Here is a 23,612-nt window from a genome sequence, read left to right as displayed (position 1 = left end):
CTACAGCCATCTAGGGATCACAGTTGGTATATATTAAACAGTAGCAGGATTGCCAAGAGTTGACATCATCTTGAGGGTGGTTCACATCAACAACAAAGCTAAGAGTTCATGCAGGTGTAATGAAATAGACAAGATCACAATAGCTATTATTCTATGATGCCAGAAAGTTCTGGCTGAGTCTAAAATATAACTAGCAGCATAAAGCCAATTTTACCTTAAAAAGTAGAGACCACTAAGAGATTAATTTCTTATTTTAAGAAAACAAGTATTAAAATCTGACACTGCATTCACATCTGTAAAACACCTGGCAGTTCCTTAGAACCAGGTACTCAGTTACAGTTAGTAACACTGGAGAAGTGGAAAAGTGGAAAAGATTCATACCTGAGCCCAACTGCCTTCCTCATTATCTTTCTGGAATATTGAGAACAGCCACCAGCAAAGCAAGTTAAGGACATAAGAAATACAGCATGAATCAATAAACATACGTCAACCTTCAGGATCAAACTAGATACTAAGGGGAATGCATGCCCTATACATTCTTTGCACAATGACATTTCCTCATGACTGTAAATTAAGCCCAAGCACAAAATAAATAATTTTCAATGCAATTTACACAAGTGAAAACAAACAGATGCATCTAATGTGTAGTCTGACCCTCAATGTCATTCAGAAAGGCAATGGAATCCATTTGCAGTGAGGCTGACTATTAAGTAAGGAATCCTATTAATAAAACTGACCAATTTTTTAAAAAATATTCCTATTGTACCCCACCAAAAAATGTTCCTGCTGGTCCATTTAACCAGTGAAACATGAAGATATGTTTGGACCCTGGCAGAAATGTTCCAAATCATGTTGTTGTGTGCCTTCAAAACATTTCTGACTCAGAGTAACCCTAATCTAAACTGGTTGTGGGCTTTATTTGGAGAGGCAAGATTTACTCAGTGGAGTTTTGCCACTGCCTTCCTCAGAGGCTGAAAGAGTGGGGCTTCCAAAGGTCACTCAGGGGCTGAGTGGGGACTAAACCTTGGTCATCCAGAGTCCTAGTCCAGCACTCTAACATAATGCTGGCTCTATGTAATCACATAAAATATCCAATATAGGAGCAGTCTGAATTCCATTGTAAAATCATTGGTTTCCAATTTTACTACCTTGCATTTCTGGTGAGGAAAGAGTTTTCTATAAATACAATATTATGGGAAATTTATGTCTCAGGAAAAACAGATGCAATTACACTTGGGAAACACAGATGCAATTACACTTGGGAAACTGATGGTGATATTTAACATCTTTGAGAAGTACATTCTGGGATGGCTTCCTAAGAAAATCCACTGTGGGGAAAAAATACATGGATTGGATTTTTTTTAATTGAGATCATTTTTTTTGAAAGAGAATACATAACATTATTTGTTTAGTCTGACACTCCTGTATTTGTTTCCTGAGACCAGAAATAATTATTTTTTCCTCCCTGGATTTTTAAAGTTTTGACAGTTCTTTGTGGATCTGAGGCATAGGTAATACATACCATCTGCTCCACAGGAGTCTGTGTTCAGTGCCTCAACAAAGCCATGCAAAATTGTAATGATGAAATAAAAAGAAGCCTTCCTTTGAAACCCATGTTTGGATAAAGACAGTCAGCCATCAAATCTCTGGGACCAAACAGGGAGTGAGTTGCACTACATTCCTCCCTGACTGCCATGCCACAAGGTATGCTTATTGCATTAGCAACATAGGGATATGATAATGTCATTACACACAACTATCAATGCACATTTGCATGATGCCAGTGCAAATGAATATATAGTACCACAGTACATTTCTAATCTAGCATACTGAATAGAAAGTAACAAGAAAATAAAATGGTCTATGTGATCAAAGTAACAAAAAACACAAAACAAAAATGTTTTTAAACCTTGCAGTTCTACACACGTTTATCTGGTAATAATTCCCATCGCCTATATCAGGGGTAGGCAACCTGCGGCTCGCGGGCCGGATGCGGCCCAGCAAGGCCTTGGGACCGGCCCCAGCCTGGTCCTGCCGTCGATTGCCACCAGGGCCTTTGGGGGGGCAATTGTCTATAGAAGCCTCAGAAACATGCATTTATATTAACATTTTTTTAAAAATCAGCAATTTTTTCACGTGTCCTCCATTTTTTTTAAAAAAAAAAGTGTCTTCCATTTGAAAATTTTGTCCTACATTTGTCCTGGTTTATTTATATATTTAATTTTTTTAAAAAAATTATTTAATTATTTGTTTTTTGGCTTTGGCCCCCCAGTTGTCTGAGGGACAGCAACCCGGCCCCCGGCTCAAAAAGGTTGCCTACCCCTGGCCTATATAAAGACTTGCTTCTAAGAAAACATTTATAGAACTGCTCTGAGCAACTAGGAATTCATGAATTTTGTCAGCAGTCTACAATTCCATTTTCTTTATTTTAGCATATTTTTCTTCTGCAATATTTTATCTTGTTTAAACATTTTCTGGACTTCAAACTGTTACTATCTTTATAGAATATTCTAGGTACCTAGTTAACATAATAAAACACTATAAAATTGTATTGTTGTTACATTGCTCTTTCAGATTTGGTGACAATTCTGAATTTTTGCACCTGACCAAATATTGAAGTTGCTATTAAAACTAACCGTTTTAGCTGGAGCAGCAAGTGTTTCCATTTCTTCATGGGTCACCCAAACATTGCCTGAGGGCTATTGCCAATGCCCACAGGGTGGCAGGTAGAATCCGCATTAGGTAAGCAGTGTTAAAGAAGAAAGGCAGCAACACTGTAAGTTAACAGCATACACCATCACAATGAGCACAACCATGTCCTTGCCTCAGTTGAGCTGCAGCTCGAAACAACTATAGACAAATCTTTTCATCTTCCTCCTCTTTGAAAATGTTGTTTTTGGATTCTAAAGAAATAACTGGTCAGAAGGTCATTTCCAGATACATCTATTAGTATCACCACACCCATTCTTCTCATTCCCCCACTCCAAGTTGTGGAACAATTTCCCAGGGGAAATTTGCTTAGCATCAACACTGTTTAGTTTCCATTGCCAAGTTCAGACCACCTTGTTTTCTCAGGTATTTTAAATCTTTGCTAATGCTGGATGGTATTATTTCTGTACCAGGTGTGCTCCTTGCAGAGAAAGTATGCACAATTTATTGTCTCTCAGGTAGGGCTATGCAATGTATTTGGCCAAACTGGGCTACAGCAAATTGGGCCAATTTATTCTCATCTGTAGCAGCTCCAAATTGGGTCAGATTGGCCCATAAAAGTTCCTGCGTAGAATGGCATAGTCCAAAGCAATTTGGACTGATCCAAAAATCCAGACGGCAAAAATAATCAGGGAAAAGCAGAGCAGTGAATGCATAATCGTATAAGGAAAATACCAAGGTGGTGTGATGCTGAGAGGGAGGAAGAGAGCTGGGCTTTGCTTATTATAGATCAAAGTGACCTTTGTGGCAAGAATCTCAACAACATTCTGCAATCACAGTGTTATAAGGAGGGTCTTAAACATTTTACAGTCATTGCATCTCTTTATTCATTAGCTGGATTTAGCTGTCAGTAGCAAATTGAATAGCTCCTTTTGTTTTCTTTAGTACCCTTGACTAATCCCCTGTTTGCCTTTCTTGTTAATTTGAGTATTAATCTCTTTACTTGGTGTGAGTCTGAGTGTCAACCTCCAAATGGTCCTGGTTATCATTAAGTATAAGATTAGGTTGTCTCCTTTTTCAAAAAGTGGTGTAAAGATTGAAAATATGCTGTAGTAGCATTGTGCCTGCTTGAAGGAATGAGCACTAATAGACTTCCTTACCCTGCTTCTATTTCTATTCTGGAACAATTTAAAAATAATAATGAAAAGACATGTGCTGCTATATTAAAGTCAGCAGATCTAGGCTAGGGAAGTCATTAAGAATGACAACCGTAGGAAACACATATAGAGGGAAAATTAGGTCATCAAATGGGTAATGCAACTTAAGATGGGAGAAAGAAGAAACTATTTAAGATAGTGATGGGTTGGGGTTGGTTATTTATAGATCTCTCAAAAACAGATCTCAAAAATAGCTGTGTGGGCTAAACCCAACATTATGTAACAGATGTTTGCTCTCACATTGCAACTAGGTTTCTGTCTCCCCCTTCAACCTTTCCCATGTTGTTGTTGTTGTTGTTGTTGTCATTATTCCCTCCCAAAACCTCTCCCGTTATGTACTTCAAGAGGAGGTTTGGGAGGCAGGTGTAAGGGAATTAGACTCGCAAGCAGTGCCCATGACACTAGTGGAAGGGTACTGTTGGATTGGGAGGCTGAAGAGGTCTGTATCAAATCTGATCGACATCATATTTTGGATGCTCTGTCATAATAGAAAATACACAGGATTGGCACTTGTGGAATCCATGAGTAGATGGAAAGAATCTCCAGCCTGCTAAACTTATACATGAAGTTACATAAACACATGTGCAAAAGATTAGTGTTTTTGAAATTCTTCTTCGTGGTCTCACAAATGGGGTTATTTGCATCTGTGCAGTGCTTCCTTCTGAACCTTCTAGAGATATAAATAGAGCACTTTAGCTGTAGCCCCACCCACTTCCAGGCAACACTTTCCCTTGGGTTCTGCCTGAAATCCTCAGTTTCTTTTTGTCTGCCATTGCGACAACTTACAAGGAACACCTCTGAACTTTCACTTTCACTTTCTCATGTTTTCTGACCTTGAATTGTTTTTGACTATTCTCTGATATTACAGCTTCTGAGTTTTCCTTCCTGGCTTCTCTTCACCTACAGCACAGTAAACGTTGCCCTCTGATAGGCTTCTCTTGCAAGCAGCCATGTACTTGACTAACTCATTTTAAAAATGCAACACATGTGGTGCCAAAATCCTGGACCGTAATGGGCATGGTCATTGTCTTCTTTGCTTGTAACAGTCTCACCTCTTGAGTACCTTGCAAGGCCTTAACTTTACAGGCATCCAAAACTCGCTCCTCCCAACTGATGTTTCTTCCCTATGAACAGATTTGTCCACTACTGACCATCCCTCAAATCAGTGTTTGCTCAGACCCATCCAACTGCATCGGCATCTGGCACATCTTTCTATGTGGCTCTAAAAAGGTCAATCCAGAATTTGACCGCCAATGTTACTGCCACCAAGAAGCACCTTATGGTTCCAAAACACTCAGTACAGACCAGATTGACACCATCTTCCTTCCATGGTATGGAAAAAGCCTCAGACACATCCTCCATTCTAGGTCACTCCATTGACCTTCAGGATATCACTCATAAGATCAAGAAATGCCATCATGAGAAGAAGAAAAAATGCAAGCATACAGAGGATTTCAGATCCTCCTGTCCACCAGCACTGGATCAGGCCAGATTTGGACATGAGACAAGAACCTCTGTTTCACCCTCCACTTCAGTCATCCATCTGGGCCAAAGCTGTCCTTTGTACATTCAGTGGGATTCTTCCTCAGAGGGAACGATCACTGAAACTCCTTTGGCACTAGAATGCTCCCTGATGCTTGTACCATCGACCAAGGTGGTCCCCTCATCAGCCCACCTGGAGGAGGTTGAACTATGCCCTGTTCTCTCTTCCCCTTGTGGGGGGGGTCTCCATCTTGATCCCATTCTCCAGTAAGAAGGACTCATACACACCCATGATGTGATGACTTGGATCACAGAAGATAGTCTATCTCTCCTCACTATAAGGAGGCACATCATTACTACCTTTCTTGACATTACTCTTCTGCTTACTCCTCAAGCCACTCCTCCCATGATTATAGGGACCATGATTATGGCTCTCATCAGGTCTACTCTACCTACCCATGAGGCCCCTTACCATTGCTATTATGTGGGATAATATCACCAGTGGCACTTTTCTGGAACAGCACAGCACCACTTTTAAGATCAACACCCTAAGGCAGACTGATCTTGTTCTCCACCCCATATTTTCCACTTCTCCTCCCAGCTGTCTGTCTGATATTCTCCACATAGGAAGAGACTTCCAGTTTCAACACAGCATTTTTGAAATTAATCTCCTTCATCATTTCCCTCTTCTGTGAACTGGCAAGGAAAGACACCCCCCCCCCCCCGCTCAAATCTGCAGCCATCCCACCAGAGCTATAGCTGCATCCTCTGCTTTATTGAGAGGTATTCTACTGGAGGACATTTGCAGAGCAACCACCTGGTCACAGCCCTGGTCTCCCACTATAGGGACTGATGCACAATCCAGGGCTTCAGGAGGGCAGTCTCCTCTTTGGCATGACTCTCAACTTCATCTATTCAGCTGTCTATGGCATGACAGTCCTTCCTTGGTGAGTTACTTGCTAGTCTCCCATTTGTATGAGTCACATACAGCAATAGAAATAGCATGTACATTTCTATACTGCTTATCAGTGAACTCAGCACTCTCTAAGCAGTTTACAATCTATACGACCATTGCCCCCAACAAACTGGGTACTCATTTTACCAGCCTATGAAAGGATGAAAGACTGAGTCAACCTTGGAAACCTGGGATAAAACTCACAACCTTGTGGCTACAGTATCAGCATTTAACCACTGCACCTCCAGGGCCCTTGTGCCAGAGACCATGAAGAAGGAGAACAGTTTGCTTACCTGTAACTGTAGTTTTTTGAGTGGAAATCTGTGAACTCACACAAACCCACCATCCTCCCCTCATTATGTCCTGCCTGTCCTTGAGTCCTCAGGTGCTGTGACAGTGACATTCATAGAACTGAGGGTTTCAGGCAAGAACCGAAGGATAGGGCTGACCTGAAGTGGTGACAGCTACAGCCAGAATTCTCTATATCTCTGAAAGGTTCCAAATGAAGCACTGTGCAGGCACAGATAATCCCATTTGTGTGAGTTCATAGATGACCACTTCAAGAACTACAGTTACAGGTAAACTATCTGTCCTTTTTGGTACTTCAGTGTGGAATTCCACATCCATCATTGCCTTGCTCTTGAGTTAATTCTTCTCTGTCCTCTTTTATGTCACCCCTGTCTCCTTCTCACTATATAGTTGTCACTGATAATTTGCCTAATGCAAAATTAAAAATGCATTTCAATTTTTATGGGAAAAATGATAAATATAAAATTAAATTTCTGTTTGTAACAGCATCATGTGAAAATGTCTGGATGGATCTTCACCAAATTTGGGGAGCATGTTTTGAATAGGCTAGGTGAGGCACACACAAAACACACTAGGAAATGACTAGGAGCATCCTATCTTTTCATTAGACTAAAGGGGGAAGGGACAGACAGCCCTGAAGGGGTGGCTTGAAGCCGCCTCTTCCAAAGGTGGATTGGGGCTGTAGCAAACACATGCCACAGCCCCAATCCGCCCTGAAGGTGGCCGAAAAAGGAGTGACAGAGATCTGCTCCTTTTTCGGCTGGCAAAAATCCGGCTTTTCTTGCCCCTAGAGATGAACTGATTGAAAGCTGAACATTCAGCCTTCTTAATTAATGGAGTGGAAGAACCACATTTATTTCATGCTCCCAATGAAACCCTACTGGATCTAAGGTACCAGAAAAGGCCTGCTTTTGGCCATTGCTTCTGCTTCACCTACTGCTTTAAAATGTATATAGTACTTTTAAAATAATCCCTGCCTCCACTCATGGGCCACGTATTATACCTGGGGTATCATATCATTGTGCTTAATTATTTCATCCACCTGCAACCTTACAGTGTCTTCAGATATGGACTCCTCTAGCAAAACATTCAGACTCTTGCTCTCACATGGATTCTAGCAACATCCTTGTGCATGTCATGATTATCTCCACTTCTTTTGGTGCCATAATTGCACCCATAGATACTGACAGTAAAGGTCAGTAACAGTTGAGATACCACCATACAAACTCTGTTTTCCCCCTTTGTCCATATACTGCTCTCCAGTTCAATGAAACAATGGAGGCTGCTGCTTCTGCCTGCCTCAATAATAAGAGAGTCTGTGGCCATATACAAACCATAATGAGGAAACCTCTGTGCCTGCATGCTTCTACTTCCATTTGTCTCAGAAACAGAACTGAGATTAGAGGTTGCTACTCCCAACTGCTTGAATGAGAGAAAATGAGCAATCTGCAGAGGCTTAAAGAAGAAACTGACTATTGTGACCACATGCTGACATTGTCTGCCTCAAGAAAGAGTGGTCCTTGTGACCTCATGTTGATGCTGCCTACCAGACTGATTGACTTAGATGCTCATGTTCATCGGAAAAAGAGAGAAAACTAGGCAGTATGTTCATCCATAGCCTCTCACTTTCAAGAAAGGAGGGAACAATTTGGGTATTGGGCATTGTATGACTTCTTTTTAAATGTAAGCTGCCTCAATTGTCTTTTGACAGAGAGGTGGGGTAAAAAAATAAAGCTTTATTTATTTATTTATTTATTTATTTAAAGAGATTCCTTGAATTCCAGACTGGACAAGGGTTTATTTATTTCCTGCCTCAGTTTCTCCACACCTCAAAACCCATTTCACCTCTCTTCAAGCAGGCACTACAGATCAACAATGTTAGAGGATGACTGCCCTCTAATTAGTACTGGCTACCAGCGATAGTATTTTTCTGTGCTATGTCTGCCCACTAATTTTCTTTGACAATTGCCCACAGCTAAAGAGTTAGCAGCCACTGTTTGGAAAATAAAAGGTATAAGTTTGAGAAGTACAGAAGCTATTCTCATAGAGAACAATGGAAAAACAAGATTACAATATACATCCATACTATCTTGCTTTAACTATTTGCACACCAAGAGATTTTGACCATGTTATTGCCTGGTGGAAGGACTTTACATAAAGAATTCCAATATTAAAGGCTAGTTAGTTTAAAGTTTGTTTTGGCAAAAGGGTTAGCTAGGAAGCATTACTGGAAACAAATTAGGCTTCTCTCCCTCTTGGAACATGTAGAGTAGAGTGTTTGATGTCACACTAGTGACATTAAATGATGGCATTTTAATGGTTGAAGAATGATCAATAAGGCCTCTGTTAAGGCTCTCAGGTGCTGGATTTTTTTTAAATGTACTTAAATATTTCTAACCCATACAATATCAGCAGCCACAAGGCTTGGAACAAACAGACTAGCCTTGCATGTCTAAAAATGCTTTCCAGACATGATGGCTGAATGGCACCTTCAAGTTCAGAGGCAATAAGGCCACAGGATACCCACAGCTGTAGAGTAACAGTTCAAAAGGATTATTGCTTTCTTCAATGTTCTCCTCATGGGCATCCAAGAGACATGTAGTTGGTTGTGAGAAAAACAAAATGCTTAACTGGATGGACTTTCTATCAGATCCAGAAGGGTTCTTCACTGGTTATTCCAAGTTAGATGAAACGACTTACCGTTCTAGATGTTGGAGGGGCTGAGGGACTTGTGAGTGATACCATCTCCTGGATTGCCAAACGGAGCTTTAAGCGATGGAGAGGGTTGCTGATTCCAATTTCCCTCTGAATTTCAGTATCTGACAATGCAGACATAATTGCTCCACTTTTCACATTTGCCCGGCATGCAGCAACATACCATGCAGGCATTCCCAGCCACAACTGTGGAGAAAGGAAGGGAGGTAAATGACAAAATCAATTACAGCCTCATCAAACTGTGGAAATTTTTGGACTGAGCTCAAATGGAGGGCACATTTTGTAAACACCCCTCCTGCCCAATGAAATTCAGATACCTATTTCAAGTAAATGGGGGAATCTGGGAGCATTTTGTTAAGAACTTTAGAAAGTGGCAGAAAGAAACATGCTTCCTGCTATACATACAGGCACACCACCCCACTGCCAGCCCAGAGCCTTCACAAGTTATTCTTTTTGGATACCCCCCCCCCCAGACTCCACCTACAGCACAGGGAATTCTGTGAGTTGTAAACCTCAATCCAACTGCTTGTCCAACTAGAGCAACTCTATTCAATCAATGGAATTAAATCTAGGTGTTAACTTACTAAATCACCATTGACTGTAGCTGGGACTAATGGCTGAATTTTGTTCATGGTTCACAGAAGGAATTTTTCCAAGTTCTACATAAGCCTCATTATCTGGCATCCAGTGTTCCACTGTAATAGTCTTCCTAGCAGTTCCCCAACCTTCTTAATATTCAGGATAGACTTGTTTTTCTTCTAAAGTAGTTGCATTAAAAAACAACAACAATGCATAACCCATTTTACAGCCACTGTTCCCAAGGAGGTGCCAACTCTCAGGCATGCCTATATTTTTACTAATCTGTTCAAGGTTCAGATACGGCTGGCTGGTTCTCAGGTCTGAATGAATGAACTCTGTAAGTACTGTAACATTTCACTTAACAGGACTGAGGATCATCTGGGAGGCATGTGCTATTGCTTTTCATCTGTGATAAGTAATCTGTTTAGTATTTTCGCTAATAATGAAATTAAAAAGTAGAAAGCGACACAGAGATAGCAGCTTTACTATAGACTTATCAGGAGTTAGATTCAATGATGCTCAGTACCTATTATACATATATTGTTCTAACAATATGTATACAAAGATGCATAGCTGACTCTTTTGGTGGCACGATTGCACATTCTATCAGAAGCTACAAGCAGCTCATAGCATATTGAAGTTTTTTATCCAGACATGTGAGAGAGGCCTTGACACTATAGTGGGCTGATATGCAAATTCACCTCTGAACTGGTCCAAACAGTGCCACTGGGCTGAACTTCAAGTAAGACTACTGCTAGTAAAAATTAAAAGTAAAAATTCAGAACCACTAGTAAAATGAACTGCTGTACTCCCTAGGTCTTCAGATTAGACTTAACTTGCTCCATGATTTTAGAAAGGTTTTACCATATTTTTTGTCACTCCAGTTCTACAAAGGAGAGAACATGAGAACTTGCTGATTTGTGGAATAGCACATCATTAAAAAATATGGGTGATTTTTGGTATCAAATGCAAGGCTTTTATTATTTTTTCTGAACAGAAAATGTGATATTGCTGTTAAAATTATTTGCAATGTTTTATTTGCAATCCAGCAATAAATTAACAAACACATTTTCTATGTTCTTTTTCAAACATTTTTTCAGACTAAGTGAAGAAATTATTGCTACAATTTGAAATATCCCCATACATCCAAAAGGTCTTCCTAGGGCTTACCTCTAGCCATGCAACCACTGTAGGCCCATCCCATTGTGCAAAAGGCAACCCCTTCCTCCGAGCCTCTTCCAGAAGTTCATGCCTAAAAATGTGCCACAAATTATTAAAGCATGCACTGTTACCTAGAAATCTTCAAGCGCAATTATATTGTAGCATACTCTGTCAATGATACTGAATATTGGCTTTCTTCAATCATCCATTAACCTTGTTAACTGTTCAGGTAGAGAGAATGTTACCTTCTATGTTGAGAATATTGGCAAATATTCTACAGTTTGATTTTATCCTGCAATCCAGCAATAAATTAACAAACACATTTTCTATGTTCTTTTTCAAACATTTTTTCAGACTAAGTGAAGAAATTATTGCTACATTTTGAAATAAATTGTTATAAAGATTTGAGAAAGATTGACCAATTATGTCCCTCATATTTGTCCGTGGTACCAGGAAAAACAACAACAACCCAAAAGCAAGTTGTCTAAGTGGATATGATGAGATTTGGAGTTCTAAAAGCTCCTTACTAGAAAGAATGAATTTTCATTGCTTGTCCAACAAGTTATCACACTTGAAATCTGCCTTTTCCAAAAGAAAAAAAAGGAACTCAGTTGTTTCACATTATTCAATGTCATTATGGGGTGAATGGGGAGAGAAGTGCTGCATCTTGGGGAAAGTATTTTCATACACCATAAAGTTTTGTTAAATCAATAGCTTTAAAATTTTAAAGACGCTACAGCTTGCAGGCAAGTTTCAACAAAGCTATACATTTTTCTGTTCATGAAATGGTGGTTGTACAGATGAAAAGGAGAACACATCACTTGGCTGGAATGGGGAGCACACATGTGCCACTATTACTTTTAGAAACTGAGTGCTTGGCCCTTCCTGCTCAAACTGCTTCAGGGTATTTTTCCAAAACAAAATTGGCTGCATGTTTTCAAGTGCTTTTCTTTGTATTCAGGATCAGTGATTTATACATGCTGATGATCACTGAAAGAAGTTCAATATAAGATTGATAGTTTTTTCATTAATACAAAAAGATAACAGCTTTCAAAATTTGTCTTTCTATGCACAAGCGAGGAAGCTGCAGAAATGGATATATAATCACTCAATGACATGGCTTAATCTGAATCTTGCGAAACCAATTCTGATTTTCTCCAAATCAGTGACCGGCTCTTTACACCTAAAGGACATCTGTATACCAAGATTTAACCTCTTTGTGATAAAATATTCTAACCAAATTTACTAAACCAGATTAGTAACTATTTCATAAGCTACTGAAGTTCAAAACATTTTCCTATTGTACTTTCCTAGGAGTTTTAATAAGTTGAAGGTTCAGAAGTCAAGACATTGCTACTGTTACTGCTTTTATTTTGTTTTTCTAAATACAGTAATTAAAGTTCACAGTCCTCTATTGTATTCCATGCAAACAATCAGGAGTCCAATTTTTGTCTTCTTATATGCCTCATTAGCACTGGCTTTCCTAACCTTTACATCCCTCACCACTTAAAAAGTTATTATATCATTCCAAACTGCAGTAAGATTGATATGCACAAAATAAAACACACTGACAAAAAGGTCATCAATTAACTACAACTGGTATTATTTAACCTATAAAGTGGAGAAGAGCTGACATGTTTAGATAGATGATCACCCAAGAATTACATTTGTGGCATTCTGACCCCAATTTATATGTGATATGAATCACCAGAGGTATCTTATTACATTAAAATACATTTGCTGTGCATACTAATCCACAAGCACATAGCAATTGGATCTTTCAGCACATCCACCTGGGCTGCTGTTTGCTGGCATGCTAACATTACATGCATCATGGTCAAATAGACACAGTAAATGTGACATGCACTATGGGAAATTTTTTAAAATGTGCAGGGAAGCCGGTCAGTGGCCAAAGAAGCTGGTAATGAGGCTGGGCTGGGGATTTGGGGGCCAGGAGAAGCCAGAGACGGGGCGGGCAATCAAGCTGCTCGCCACCATTTGCCGATTCCTGGAACCAGTGCAAACATAGTGGGAACTACGTTTTTTCAGAACCAGTTTCAGGAATCGGTTCAAGAAACGGATTTACCGGTAAGTGGGAATGGGCCCTAACACTATTTCATAAATGATCTTAGTTTTTCAGTGACAAGTCCAGTAAACAAAGGACCTACAACAGTATTATGTGCATATGTTAAAGCAAGAACTGTAACACATTCAGTGAAAGACCAATGAAAAAGAATAATCTATCATATTCATAGAGAATGTTATTTTGAAACAATGGTGTTAAACTGTGTTTAGTTTCCATGCCATTGCCTTTAAGCTACATTCTTGCATTCTGGCAGCTATTTCCTTTCTAATGCCATCAAGATGCGTTAGACTGCACCTCCCATTAACCTCTTATCAAGAAAATTTAATTGACCTCTGAATGGCATGCTTCATACAATGGACTAAATCCACATGTTAATGTTAAATAGAGTAGATCCTACTGCATCAAATGGACTTAAATAAGTGTTGATTTAATGTGTCCCATTCATTCACTAGGTTTATTCTAGATGAAACTAACAAGTGGATGTAGTTCCCAATCAAATTAGCCAATTGAGGATAGTGCTATTTAACCTTTTAAATATAAAATCTAAACAAGGATCTAATCCAGTTTAAGGTCACCACTGAATTGGCCCAAAACTCTGTATAATCCATTGTCTTCATTGAATTTTTTCCCCTACCAGGTAGATTATGAATTATGTATAACAGCAATTCCTTGCTTGCACAGAATATATTCCTGCATTAATTTATGGCAAAACAAAGAAATCAACGAAAAGCTAATTAAAAACTAGATTTAAAAGTTTTTAGATATCAGCGGTGGAGAAGTTTTATTATAGCTTGCTTAAATAATGTTGCTTAAGCCCTTGTTTAAGTACATGGGCTTCTGGGTAGTGAAAGTTAATGCTTTCACCAAATGCATACATTAGGTAAATGAAACAGCATTTGGAATGCTGAGCAGCCACTAGAAATAGAAAACATAACTTTGAATTATAATAAGAATGAAGAGGTGTTCAAAATATACCACCATCATGGTAATGAATGAACCAATCTGCATAATACATGGTTTCACAATTTATACAAGGTTTCCAAGATACAATTATTGACCACCTACTGTTTTCAAATATATTAAACCATATTAAATCCAGACTTGATTATAGCATTGTAGTAATACATTTTAACATAAAATCTGAAATAAATACCTTAAAGGTTCCCAACCCAAAGGGGCTCCTCACAATCCTACCTTTTTTTTAATCATGAAGATGTCAAATATCTGTCTCTTAAACTGTGGAGTTGCCTGCTACATTTTAAAATAATTTTCACTAGGGTTTATGCCCAGGTAAATTAGCCTGAATTATTTTAGCAAAACTCAGAAGAGTAATAAAAATATATTCTCAAATTTGCAACTTAAGTGAACTGGTAAGAAATGAAACTATAAATGGAAAAATTAATACAAAATCCTGTTGTTCTATATATATTGCTCATATAGAACAAGTGAATGAATAAATGAATGAGTGGAACACTGGATCCATTTCACAAAGTCACAAGGCTTTTGTAATTTATTTCAGTAGATCTAGAATTTCACTCACTTCATTTAAATATATATATTAGTATACCAATAGGCTGAGAACAAACAAAATGTTGTCTAATTCAGAATGATTTAAAGTTCAGTTTTGGTTCAATTCTCAATAGATATCTGCAAATTAAAGTGGTTATAAATATATATAAATAAAATAATTAAAGAAGAGAAAATAAAAGAAGAATCCAAAAACATGGTGCTGAAAATGAGTATGATCAGCAACCATTGTGGTTTAACTTACCCAGATGTGCTTTTCATGAGATGAAGAGAGATGAATGGAAAAGAAAAGCACACAAATATTAATGAATATATGTTAATCCGTAAAAGAAATCATATGGTAGAGTAAAAAAATTAAAGAAGCAGCATAGTATGTGGCTTTTTTAAAAAACTAAAAGAAATGTCTGTCTCTTTCTCTCTCTCTCTCTCTCTCTCTCTGTCTGTCTTTCTCTCTCTGGCCAAACCAAATCTATAGCCCTGTACAAGTTTAACACCTTTTACACAGTATTAATTTCTCAATAAACATGGTTACTGTTATGTCCCTGATAGCATGAATTATTCAGGTCTGAATATACTGAATGTTGAAGGCACAAAATGGTTACAATTAAAATATAAGTAGACATATATCCACCTTCCCTACAGTTAATACTAATTGCCATGTCAGCTCTCTGAATCATTATGTGAAACATCATTATAGTTTCTCAATTACTTATTTTAAATGATTTCTTATCCCCATTGAAGGCATCCCATTTATTTCTTTTAAAAACATCATAGTACTTTTTCATCAATGATGATGAAACTGGTGTACAAGCCAGGAAAGAGGTATAATAATTTGGAAAACATAATATACATGCCCATGCCTTCCACAAAAACAGGACACTTCCTGTATTAGCCCTTAGCAGCACACTCTCCCACTATAGTGAATATCAAAGTGCAGAGGAGGAAATCCAAGCAGTATCATGGTGCAGCAAAAGGGTAAAATTCCTGACTCTCACAAAGTAGAGTCCTTAACTGGCTTGGCTCTCCACCCTTTATGCAAGCAACTTATTTATTTTTTTAAAAAAATCAGACTCACCAGTCCAAACCATGCAATTTGGTCCTGAGTCACATTTTATGATCTTTAATATGAAGGATACACTGCCTGTGGTGGGAAATTCTGATGGAATGAACTGGCTTTTCAAGATGCAGGCACTGATATGAACTGAAGGATGGGTCATAAATGGACCATACATACCAGAGTTCAAGGGGGATAAATATGGCAACAGTATGACGCAGTGGGGAAAGTGTGGACTGCAGGCTAGACAAGGGACCTTATCGCACACACAATTTCCGTCAGGCAAAAATCATGCCAGTCAGGACTGGATCTGAACGGGTGCGCGCCGGGGGACGGAACAGGGCCTCTTGGAGGACGTATTCATGTGCGATAAACTCCATTTTCTGCAGCACACGCGTGCACACGAGCGTCCTCCTTCCATCCCCAGAATGTTTAAAATTGTGTGTGCGATAAGGTTCAAGGCCTCCAGGTTCTTTTGTGTGACCCCATATCACCTTTGAAGGTCTCCTCTAATTCTACGTTTTCTGCTAAAAATATAAAGCTGTTTTGCTACTTCCAGAGGGTTCCAGGAACTAAGAACTAAGAACTTGTGCATTTTTGGGTCAGTATGCCTCCTCAAACCTCTTAAAAGCTCCAAGAAATGCAAAGAAAGAGAAAAGAAGAAAAGAAATTGGAAATTGACTGGAAGCTACTTTGGGTTTTCATTTATTTGGTTTTTAAATTATTTTTTTCCAGATATGTGAAGTATTCAGTGATGGAAAATCAGCTCTTGGGGCTTCCTATACCTACAACAGAAACTTTATATCTAGAAGCACTAAACTACCAGTGTTGAGGGCAGATATCTATGTTCTTCCTCCTTGTGAGTTCTTGATGGCTGACTGAGATGGAGTGAACTTGTGAAATGAGATGAACCTTTGATATGCTGCTACACAGCTGTTCTTAGGTTCTCATTGACAGGTCATATGGATTACTATCCTTTTACTCCAATGCAGCTCTCACCAATTTAATGCCTTCATAAGTGGTGGCTGGAAGATTATGAGAATTGTGCATGTCTGGAAAGCACCATATTGAGGAAAATTACTCTAATGTAGATTTATTTTATGAAAAACTTTGGGGCCCTTCTGATTCTTGCAAGAATTGGATGGGACTGAACATTTCCTTTTAGTGACGTAGCAAAGATTTGAAAGTTTGACAATGCATTTGCAATTACTGCTTGGGTATATAATAAATTCATTTTTCCTGGCTTCACCATGAGTGTGTCTACAGTACAAAAGTATAGTAGTTTGCTACCACTTTAATGGCCTGGCACCATGGGGTGAAACAGATGGTCCAACTGAAGTGGCTTTCAATCTCTTTGGAGGCATGCTGATTAAATGATGCATGCCTCCAAAGTGGTCAGAAGCTGTGCCGAAGCCACGCTCCAGTCCTTAGGAGCAGGAGGCAGGATAATCCAACTCCTGATGGCACTGGTCAGCCCTTGCGTGCACAGCCTCCCTAGGGAGTGGGCCATGCAGACAGCAGAGTCCGAATCTGTTTCCAGCCAAAGCAGACTCAGACTACTCTTTCGTGCCCATCTGCTCTAGCTCCATGTTATAGAATCCTGGGACTTATAGTTTGGTGACATATGTAGAATTATCAGATACAGAACTCTAGTCCACTCCCCTGAATCACAGCTCTCATATTTTTAGCAAAGGGACTAAGGATTAAATCAGTTTATTCTGTGATTTACAGGCGGTTTACAGACTGCCAAATAGTACGTATACAATACGTACTAGGGTTAGGAAGGGGCGGTGCTTCCGCACCCCCCTAACCCTAGTACGTATTGAATACGTACAAGATGGCGGCGCCCTGTTCATACGGGCGCCGCCATCTTTACGTACTGGACGCACAGCGTCCAGACGTGTCGCGCCGCTTGTGACGTAGCGAGCGCGCCCCGCGACGCTAAAAGAAGCTCCATTTTGGAGCTTCTTTTTTCGGGCGGGAGTCGGGCCCGTCTGAAGGCTCCGGCTCCCCCGCGGACCCTATTGGCGGCGGCGGCAGACCACCGCAAAGCGGCGGTCCTGTACCCCGCCACAGAGCACTAAAAGTACAGCTTATTTTCCCCTTTGGAGTGTGGGCAGGAAGTGAGGTGTTATGACAGCTGCACCATCCTATAACTACTTTAGTAGAGAGGGTTCAGTGTGTCAAAGCAGGAACGCTATTAACATATCAAGAGTTCTTAAGAACCTTTATACAAATGAGAAGCAAATAGAAATTTCATGTCAATAGGCAGTGGCCAATAAAGGACAGCTAAAAATTATGAAAAGTCATAAGATAATTATGTATTTTTAAGAATTAAAAAAAGCATGCTCCTTTATTGGCTATTCTAATGGTTTATTTTAGGAATAAGGCTAAGAGAAAATGTAGGTGACTAGTAATTGTTCATAGCTTATTGTCTTTGATTCAATTCTGATTTTCAAAAAAATTGCATTTAATTGCTAGGGTAATTAAAACCAACAATTTGTGTATGATAATAGGAAAAAAATTAACTATGAACAAGATAAACCAGTACAATTAAATACTTGACTAAATAGAGAAAACAGAAAAAAATTAACTATGAACCAGATAAACCAGTATAATTAAATACTCGACTAAATAGAGAAAAACAATGGCACAACAAAGGATGATGAAATTTGAGAAAATAAGGTTCTTCATTCAGATTGCCTCACACCATCACATACTGCGACATCAGAAATTATTAGCAGTAATACAGTAGCTGTTTTTCTAATGTCTGCCCTTTATGAAAGAGATATATACTTGGGAAAGCTGAACCCCTTCCAGAGCATGAAAAGCTTTTTTTAAATGTAATTAGTTATTGTCCTTCCATACCAAGTCACAAGTAGCTAGTAACAATCACAAATTGCAAAAAGTAATATTTTACATTGCTGGTCTTAAAGGCAACTAAAAGTTATGTTAGTTACTTTTAAAAATTTGAATGCATCAATACAAGTTGCAGAATGAGTCACCAACTGAATGGTGTGATAGTTTACTATTCAGTAAGGCCATATTATGACTACAATAAATGGAACCAACTATAGTAGGAGGCAAGTAGCTTCTTCTGAAGGAATACTCCATAAAGGCTCTATTACATGAGTATTCATGACTTAGCATTCTAAGTCATTATGAATTTCCTGAGTTAGAAAAGTACTCACAATGATAACACTGGACATGAGCAAAGGCATCACATGACAACTGTGTACATCACATGACAAGTGTAATATTCAGACCAGACCTACATTACATATGCATCTCAAAGGAAACAAGAACCATGGCATCAAGAATTAATCTACAAAATGCAAATAGCTAACACAGAATCCAACCCAATTCTAGGCCATTTTAAGGCATTTTTTGTTCTATTCTCTGTTAATGCACCATCTTATTTGACTATTGCAAAACAGAATTCAAAAAGCAAATCCTTGCTTAATTTTTTAAGGAGTTTCTAATTTCTTTTTTTATTCACGGATAAATAGTCAGGGAAATTGTCAAGGATAAAAGTCAGGGAAATTGGTGGGCATATGTATGAAGTGAAAGCCAGTGATATCCCCTTTACTACATCTCTATGGAATCTTCTTGTCAATGCATTTGAAACTCTAGGCCCAACCCCCCCCCCCAAAAAAAAGATCAGATTATGCATGCCCCCAAAGTGGCTGGAAGGCACTCCAATGCCACCCCCTTTTCAATGGACCAGATCAAAAAGGACTCTGGCTCCAGAGGTATATCAAAATTTTCTTTCTTTTAGTACTAGTGCTTGCACTGCAGTGAGATTGTGAATTGCTCCTGGTTAAATGCTGAAAAACAAATTGGCTCTTTCTTTCTGCTGTTTGTGTCACATGCAGGGTTATAAATGTAACTGGTGTTCTCCTATGATTACTCCACAGAATTCTGTCTCTAAATTTGTGGTTCTTAATTAATTTTGGGATCATGGACCCCTTTGAGAATGAAAGTTATGCATCCTCCCCATAAAAGGGCACAGAAATACAAAGAAACAGGAAAAATAATGGTGGGCATCATATATTTACTATCCAACTAGTTCATGGACCCTCTGAAGCCATACTCTAAATAGAACATGGTTGTGTCATCTTGGGAATGGGCAAAGAATTCAGGGGAAACCAACACAGATAGGCATGCTTTATGATAAGACGGCATGGCTAAAGAAAAGGGTACCCAAGTATACATGCTTGCTTGTAAATAAGACTTGAAATAACTGACATTAAAAACAGAGTAGTTTTCATAAGTAAAAGAAACAATGAAGATACTGTATGGAGAACTGTGATGAGAGATGAGTTCTATGCACCTAAAACAACAAGCCAGCACTTTGGAAACAAAACATGTCATAAATGAGAATTACTGTTGGATCACTTGTCAGAGGACCTGCCTTTCCTGGCACTCTAAAGCTGTATATGCCAATCTTTGCAGCTAGACTAAACAAACAAATCAAATCTAGCCTCTAGGGGTAGAGGGGGTAAAGATATTTCAAATTAAATGGGAAACCATTCTACCTATGCTTCTACATTTTCTGAAAACCTTCACAAAAACAAAACAAAAAACAAAACAAAACAAAACAAAACCAAAAACCAAAATAACAACAATGTTGAGTTCCCTATGCATCAATACTTTAAACTTTAGCCAGTTGTTGAATAAATATATATGCTGTAAATAAATGTTGCTTTTTATTCTACTCACTACACTAGTAGATCTTCCATATATTGGTATATGTTATCCTGCTGGTAGGAAGAAGCAGAATTGTCATAAGCTCTTTCTGTAGCTCAGTGACAATCCTGCATTTTAGCCCATGCAGGTGCTGCTCCACCGCCCCCCGCCCCCCCGTGGGAGTTCCTCGGGGCTGTGCCGGTGCTCCTCATGGCAGCACAGGAGCTCCTCGGGGCCATGCCGTCTCTCCTTGGGCCTGCACTGCTGCTGCTTGTGGTCATGGCTCAGGCCCTTGGGGGCATGGCTCTGGCCCTCACAGATGTCCTTCTGGCCTGTGCAGGCACTCTCATGCACCCCCACCCCAAAAACCCCACCAGAAGTTCTGCCCACCTGCACCAGGTGTCACGTGCTGTAGGAACGCTACTGCTTAAGTGCACTGACAAGCTGTATAGAAATGTACTTGCTATTGCTATTGCTAAATTGTGTACCATCTAAGCCTAAGAGATCTAGCGAAATTGAAAATTGCTATGCATATGACATTTGAATGATCATATAACGGTATTACTCAACCTTAAACTCATGAATCACACAATTACATTTGGTTTCTGTGGAATGGACAAAATGTTGGAGAAGCCAGGAGTACACTTCTGTGTGATAAGAGTTTAGAAAAATTAAGGTTTGGACTACAATTCTCAAAATCTCCAACCAGGATGGTTTTAATCTGGTTTCAGTCCTGGCTATGGGACCATATTGGTCACCTTGGTAATGATCTACACCAAGAACTAGACAGGGGGAGTGTGCTCCCTGTTGGTTCTGCTGGACTTTTTGGTAGCTTTCAATATCATCAAACATGATATTCTTCTGGAATACCTTATTTGGATGGAACTTGGAGGCACTGTTTTCAGTGGCTTTGTTCTTTCCTTGAAGCTAGGAGCAAACCTAGAAGCTGGGAGACTCCAGTTCAACCCCTTAGCCATTGGCCTGTGGGGGTCTCTCAGAGTTAAGTTCTATTTTTCATGTTATTTAACATATACACGAAACTGCTGGGAGTGGTAAATCTAATCTACAGTGCAGAAATAGTGCAGTTTGACACCACTTTAATGGCCATGGCTCAATGATATGGAATTTCCAGGATCTCTGGTTTCATGAGATATTTAGCCTTCTCTGTCAAAGAGTTCTGGCACCAAAACAAACATGACAACAAACAGTACTCTAAAACAACAACAAATAAAAATAATATCAGAGACAATAAATCCTCAAATGTGGTTATTTCACTGAGAAAGCAGAAATTAAAACGTAACCCAAAGTAATGCCCTGGAAATTATAGACAAAAGGAGCATTCAGAGATCTTGGAATACATCTTTCCATAAAAATTTAGATATGATTGGGGGATGTCTAGAAACCAAGTCCTTCTGGATGTATTCAATAAGTGGATGCCAAATCATGTGGAATGTCAATCCAGAGTGTAAGCCGCTTGCTCTGTAATTACTGTCTGCAATTTTCTCCATTAGCCACAGGTCCCAAAGTCTAGTCCACCATATTCAGCTTTCCAGTTTTTCAATTCTTAAATATATCAAGACTGGCAACAGCCAAAATGAAACCAATAAGTTTGCAGGGCTTTATTTTCACCCATAAAAAAGGAAAACAGGAGCAGGAGTGGTTTCTTAGGGATCTTTTAGATTAGCTGCAAGATTTCTATCCAGTATTCACACACTAAGGGACAATCCAACCACACATGTACATAGGTTCCCCTACCATCACAACCCCTCCAACAATTTGGATCGGCATTGGTAGACATACGGGCCAGTTTGACTAGGATAAGATACCATCCATGAACCAACTTAATAGTATTCTTTTTAATTGCAATGGACTTAGTTTTAAATCGGAAGTGACTCTACATATTTTCCCAGGTCCTACTATCTACTGAAAGGGAAAATTCCACTTCCCACCCTGCCTTACAAAGAGTCGACTTCTCAAATGCTTCTTCTTTTAGACAGTTGTATATGAGCGCTACTTGTCCTTTGGAATAGATAACCGGAGAAACACGCTTTTTTAAAAAAAGTAAGTGGACAAGGATATTCCTGAACCTAGAGCAGTTTCTTTAAAAATAATTGTATTTGTATTATTTGATACCAGTTCTGATGGCCAAAGCAATTAAATTGATGTCCAACTGCATTATTTTTGCAGTGCAGATTAGGCTGCATTCTGGAGTTTTAATGTTCTGTGCCATCAGTATGCAGATGACAGTCAGTTCTATTTCTGCTTTCCACCACAATCCAGAGAAACTGTTTTAGTCCTAATCTGATACCTGACATTAGTAACAGACTGGATGAGGATTAACAAATTGAATTTAATCCAGACAAGATGGAGGTGCCTCTGATCAACTGAAAGGCAGATCAGGTCCCCAGGTTGAGTGCACCCATGAATTCAACCTGGAACCTGGAAGCTCATGTTTTGGTGGTGGCCAGGAGTGCATCTGCACAGTTAAAAGCTTGTATGCCAGCTGCATCTGTTCTCTGAAACATTAGATCTGATCATGGTGACACATACCTTATTTACATCCCAGATGGATTATTATTTAACTGGTAGACCTTAATGCAGATTGCTAATGGATCATGTACAGGGAAAACACAACTCCCTTTTTGCACAGCTCTATTGGCTGCCAGTCCATTTCCAGGAATAATTTTAAAAGGTGATTTTGACCCGGAAAACCCTATATGGCTCAGTATTTGAAGGGTTATATTTTCCCTTACAAATCTCTGTGTTTTGAGATTTGCTGAGGAGGCCCTTCTTTCTGTTCCACAACCCTCACAGGTACACTTGGTGCAAACATGGGAGAGGGCCTTCTGGAACCCTTCCCAGAAAGGTCAGACTGGCACCCTTTCTACTCTGTTTTCACAAACTGGTAAAGACCTTTCTGTTTTGACAGGCCTTTGAGGACTGATTGTTTAGGTGGGCCTTCTACAATGTGCTGGATTTACTAATTGTTATTTTTAATGTGCTGTTGCATTTTTATGATTTATATTCTTAACTGGTTTTATTTTTTTATATAGTTTAATCACTTTTTTAAATTTTGTATTTTGTGAATTTTTAAATCTTTCGAGCTATCCAAGTCCTGAACCTGGATAAAGTTGGGATATAATAATAATAATAATAATAATAATAATAATAATAATAATAATAATAATA

The 23,612-nt window shown here is 39.0% G+C and overlaps 1 protein-coding gene across 7 annotated transcripts in view; it reads right to left on the bottom strand.

Annotated features, from left to right (window-relative positions):
* Positions 1 to 23,612, bottom strand: part of PPFIA2 (PTPRF interacting protein alpha 2) — a 308,070-nt gene that overhangs the window by 8,043 nt on the left and 276,415 nt on the right. For 4 of the 7 annotated variants that reach the window (XM_042469734.1, XM_042469737.1, XM_042469739.1 and 1 more), the window contains 5 exons: positions 14,925 to 14,933; positions 11,077 to 11,158; positions 9,313 to 9,513; positions 2,637 to 2,699; positions 382 to 411 (listed from right to left, as the gene is read on the bottom strand). In XM_042469734.1, the coding sequence (XP_042325668.1) occupies positions 382 to 411; positions 2,637 to 2,699; positions 9,313 to 9,513; positions 11,077 to 11,158; positions 14,925 to 14,933 (385 nt within the window). The remainder of the gene's footprint in view (positions 1 to 381; positions 412 to 2,636; positions 2,700 to 9,312; positions 9,514 to 11,076; positions 11,159 to 14,924; positions 14,934 to 23,612) is intronic. The other 3 variants (XM_042469738.1, XM_042469741.1, XM_042469740.1) reach the window with 1 other exon arrangement.

The sequence above is a fragment of the Sceloporus undulatus genome, chromosome 5 (assembly GCF_019175285.1).
Source record: "Sceloporus undulatus isolate JIND9_A2432 ecotype Alabama chromosome 5, SceUnd_v1.1, whole genome shotgun sequence".
In the NCBI taxonomy this organism is placed as follows: domain Eukaryota; kingdom Metazoa; phylum Chordata; class Lepidosauria; order Squamata; family Phrynosomatidae; genus Sceloporus; species Sceloporus undulatus.
The sequence above is the reverse complement of the archived record's forward strand: the minus strand, read 5'-3'. Positions and strand labels throughout refer to the sequence as shown.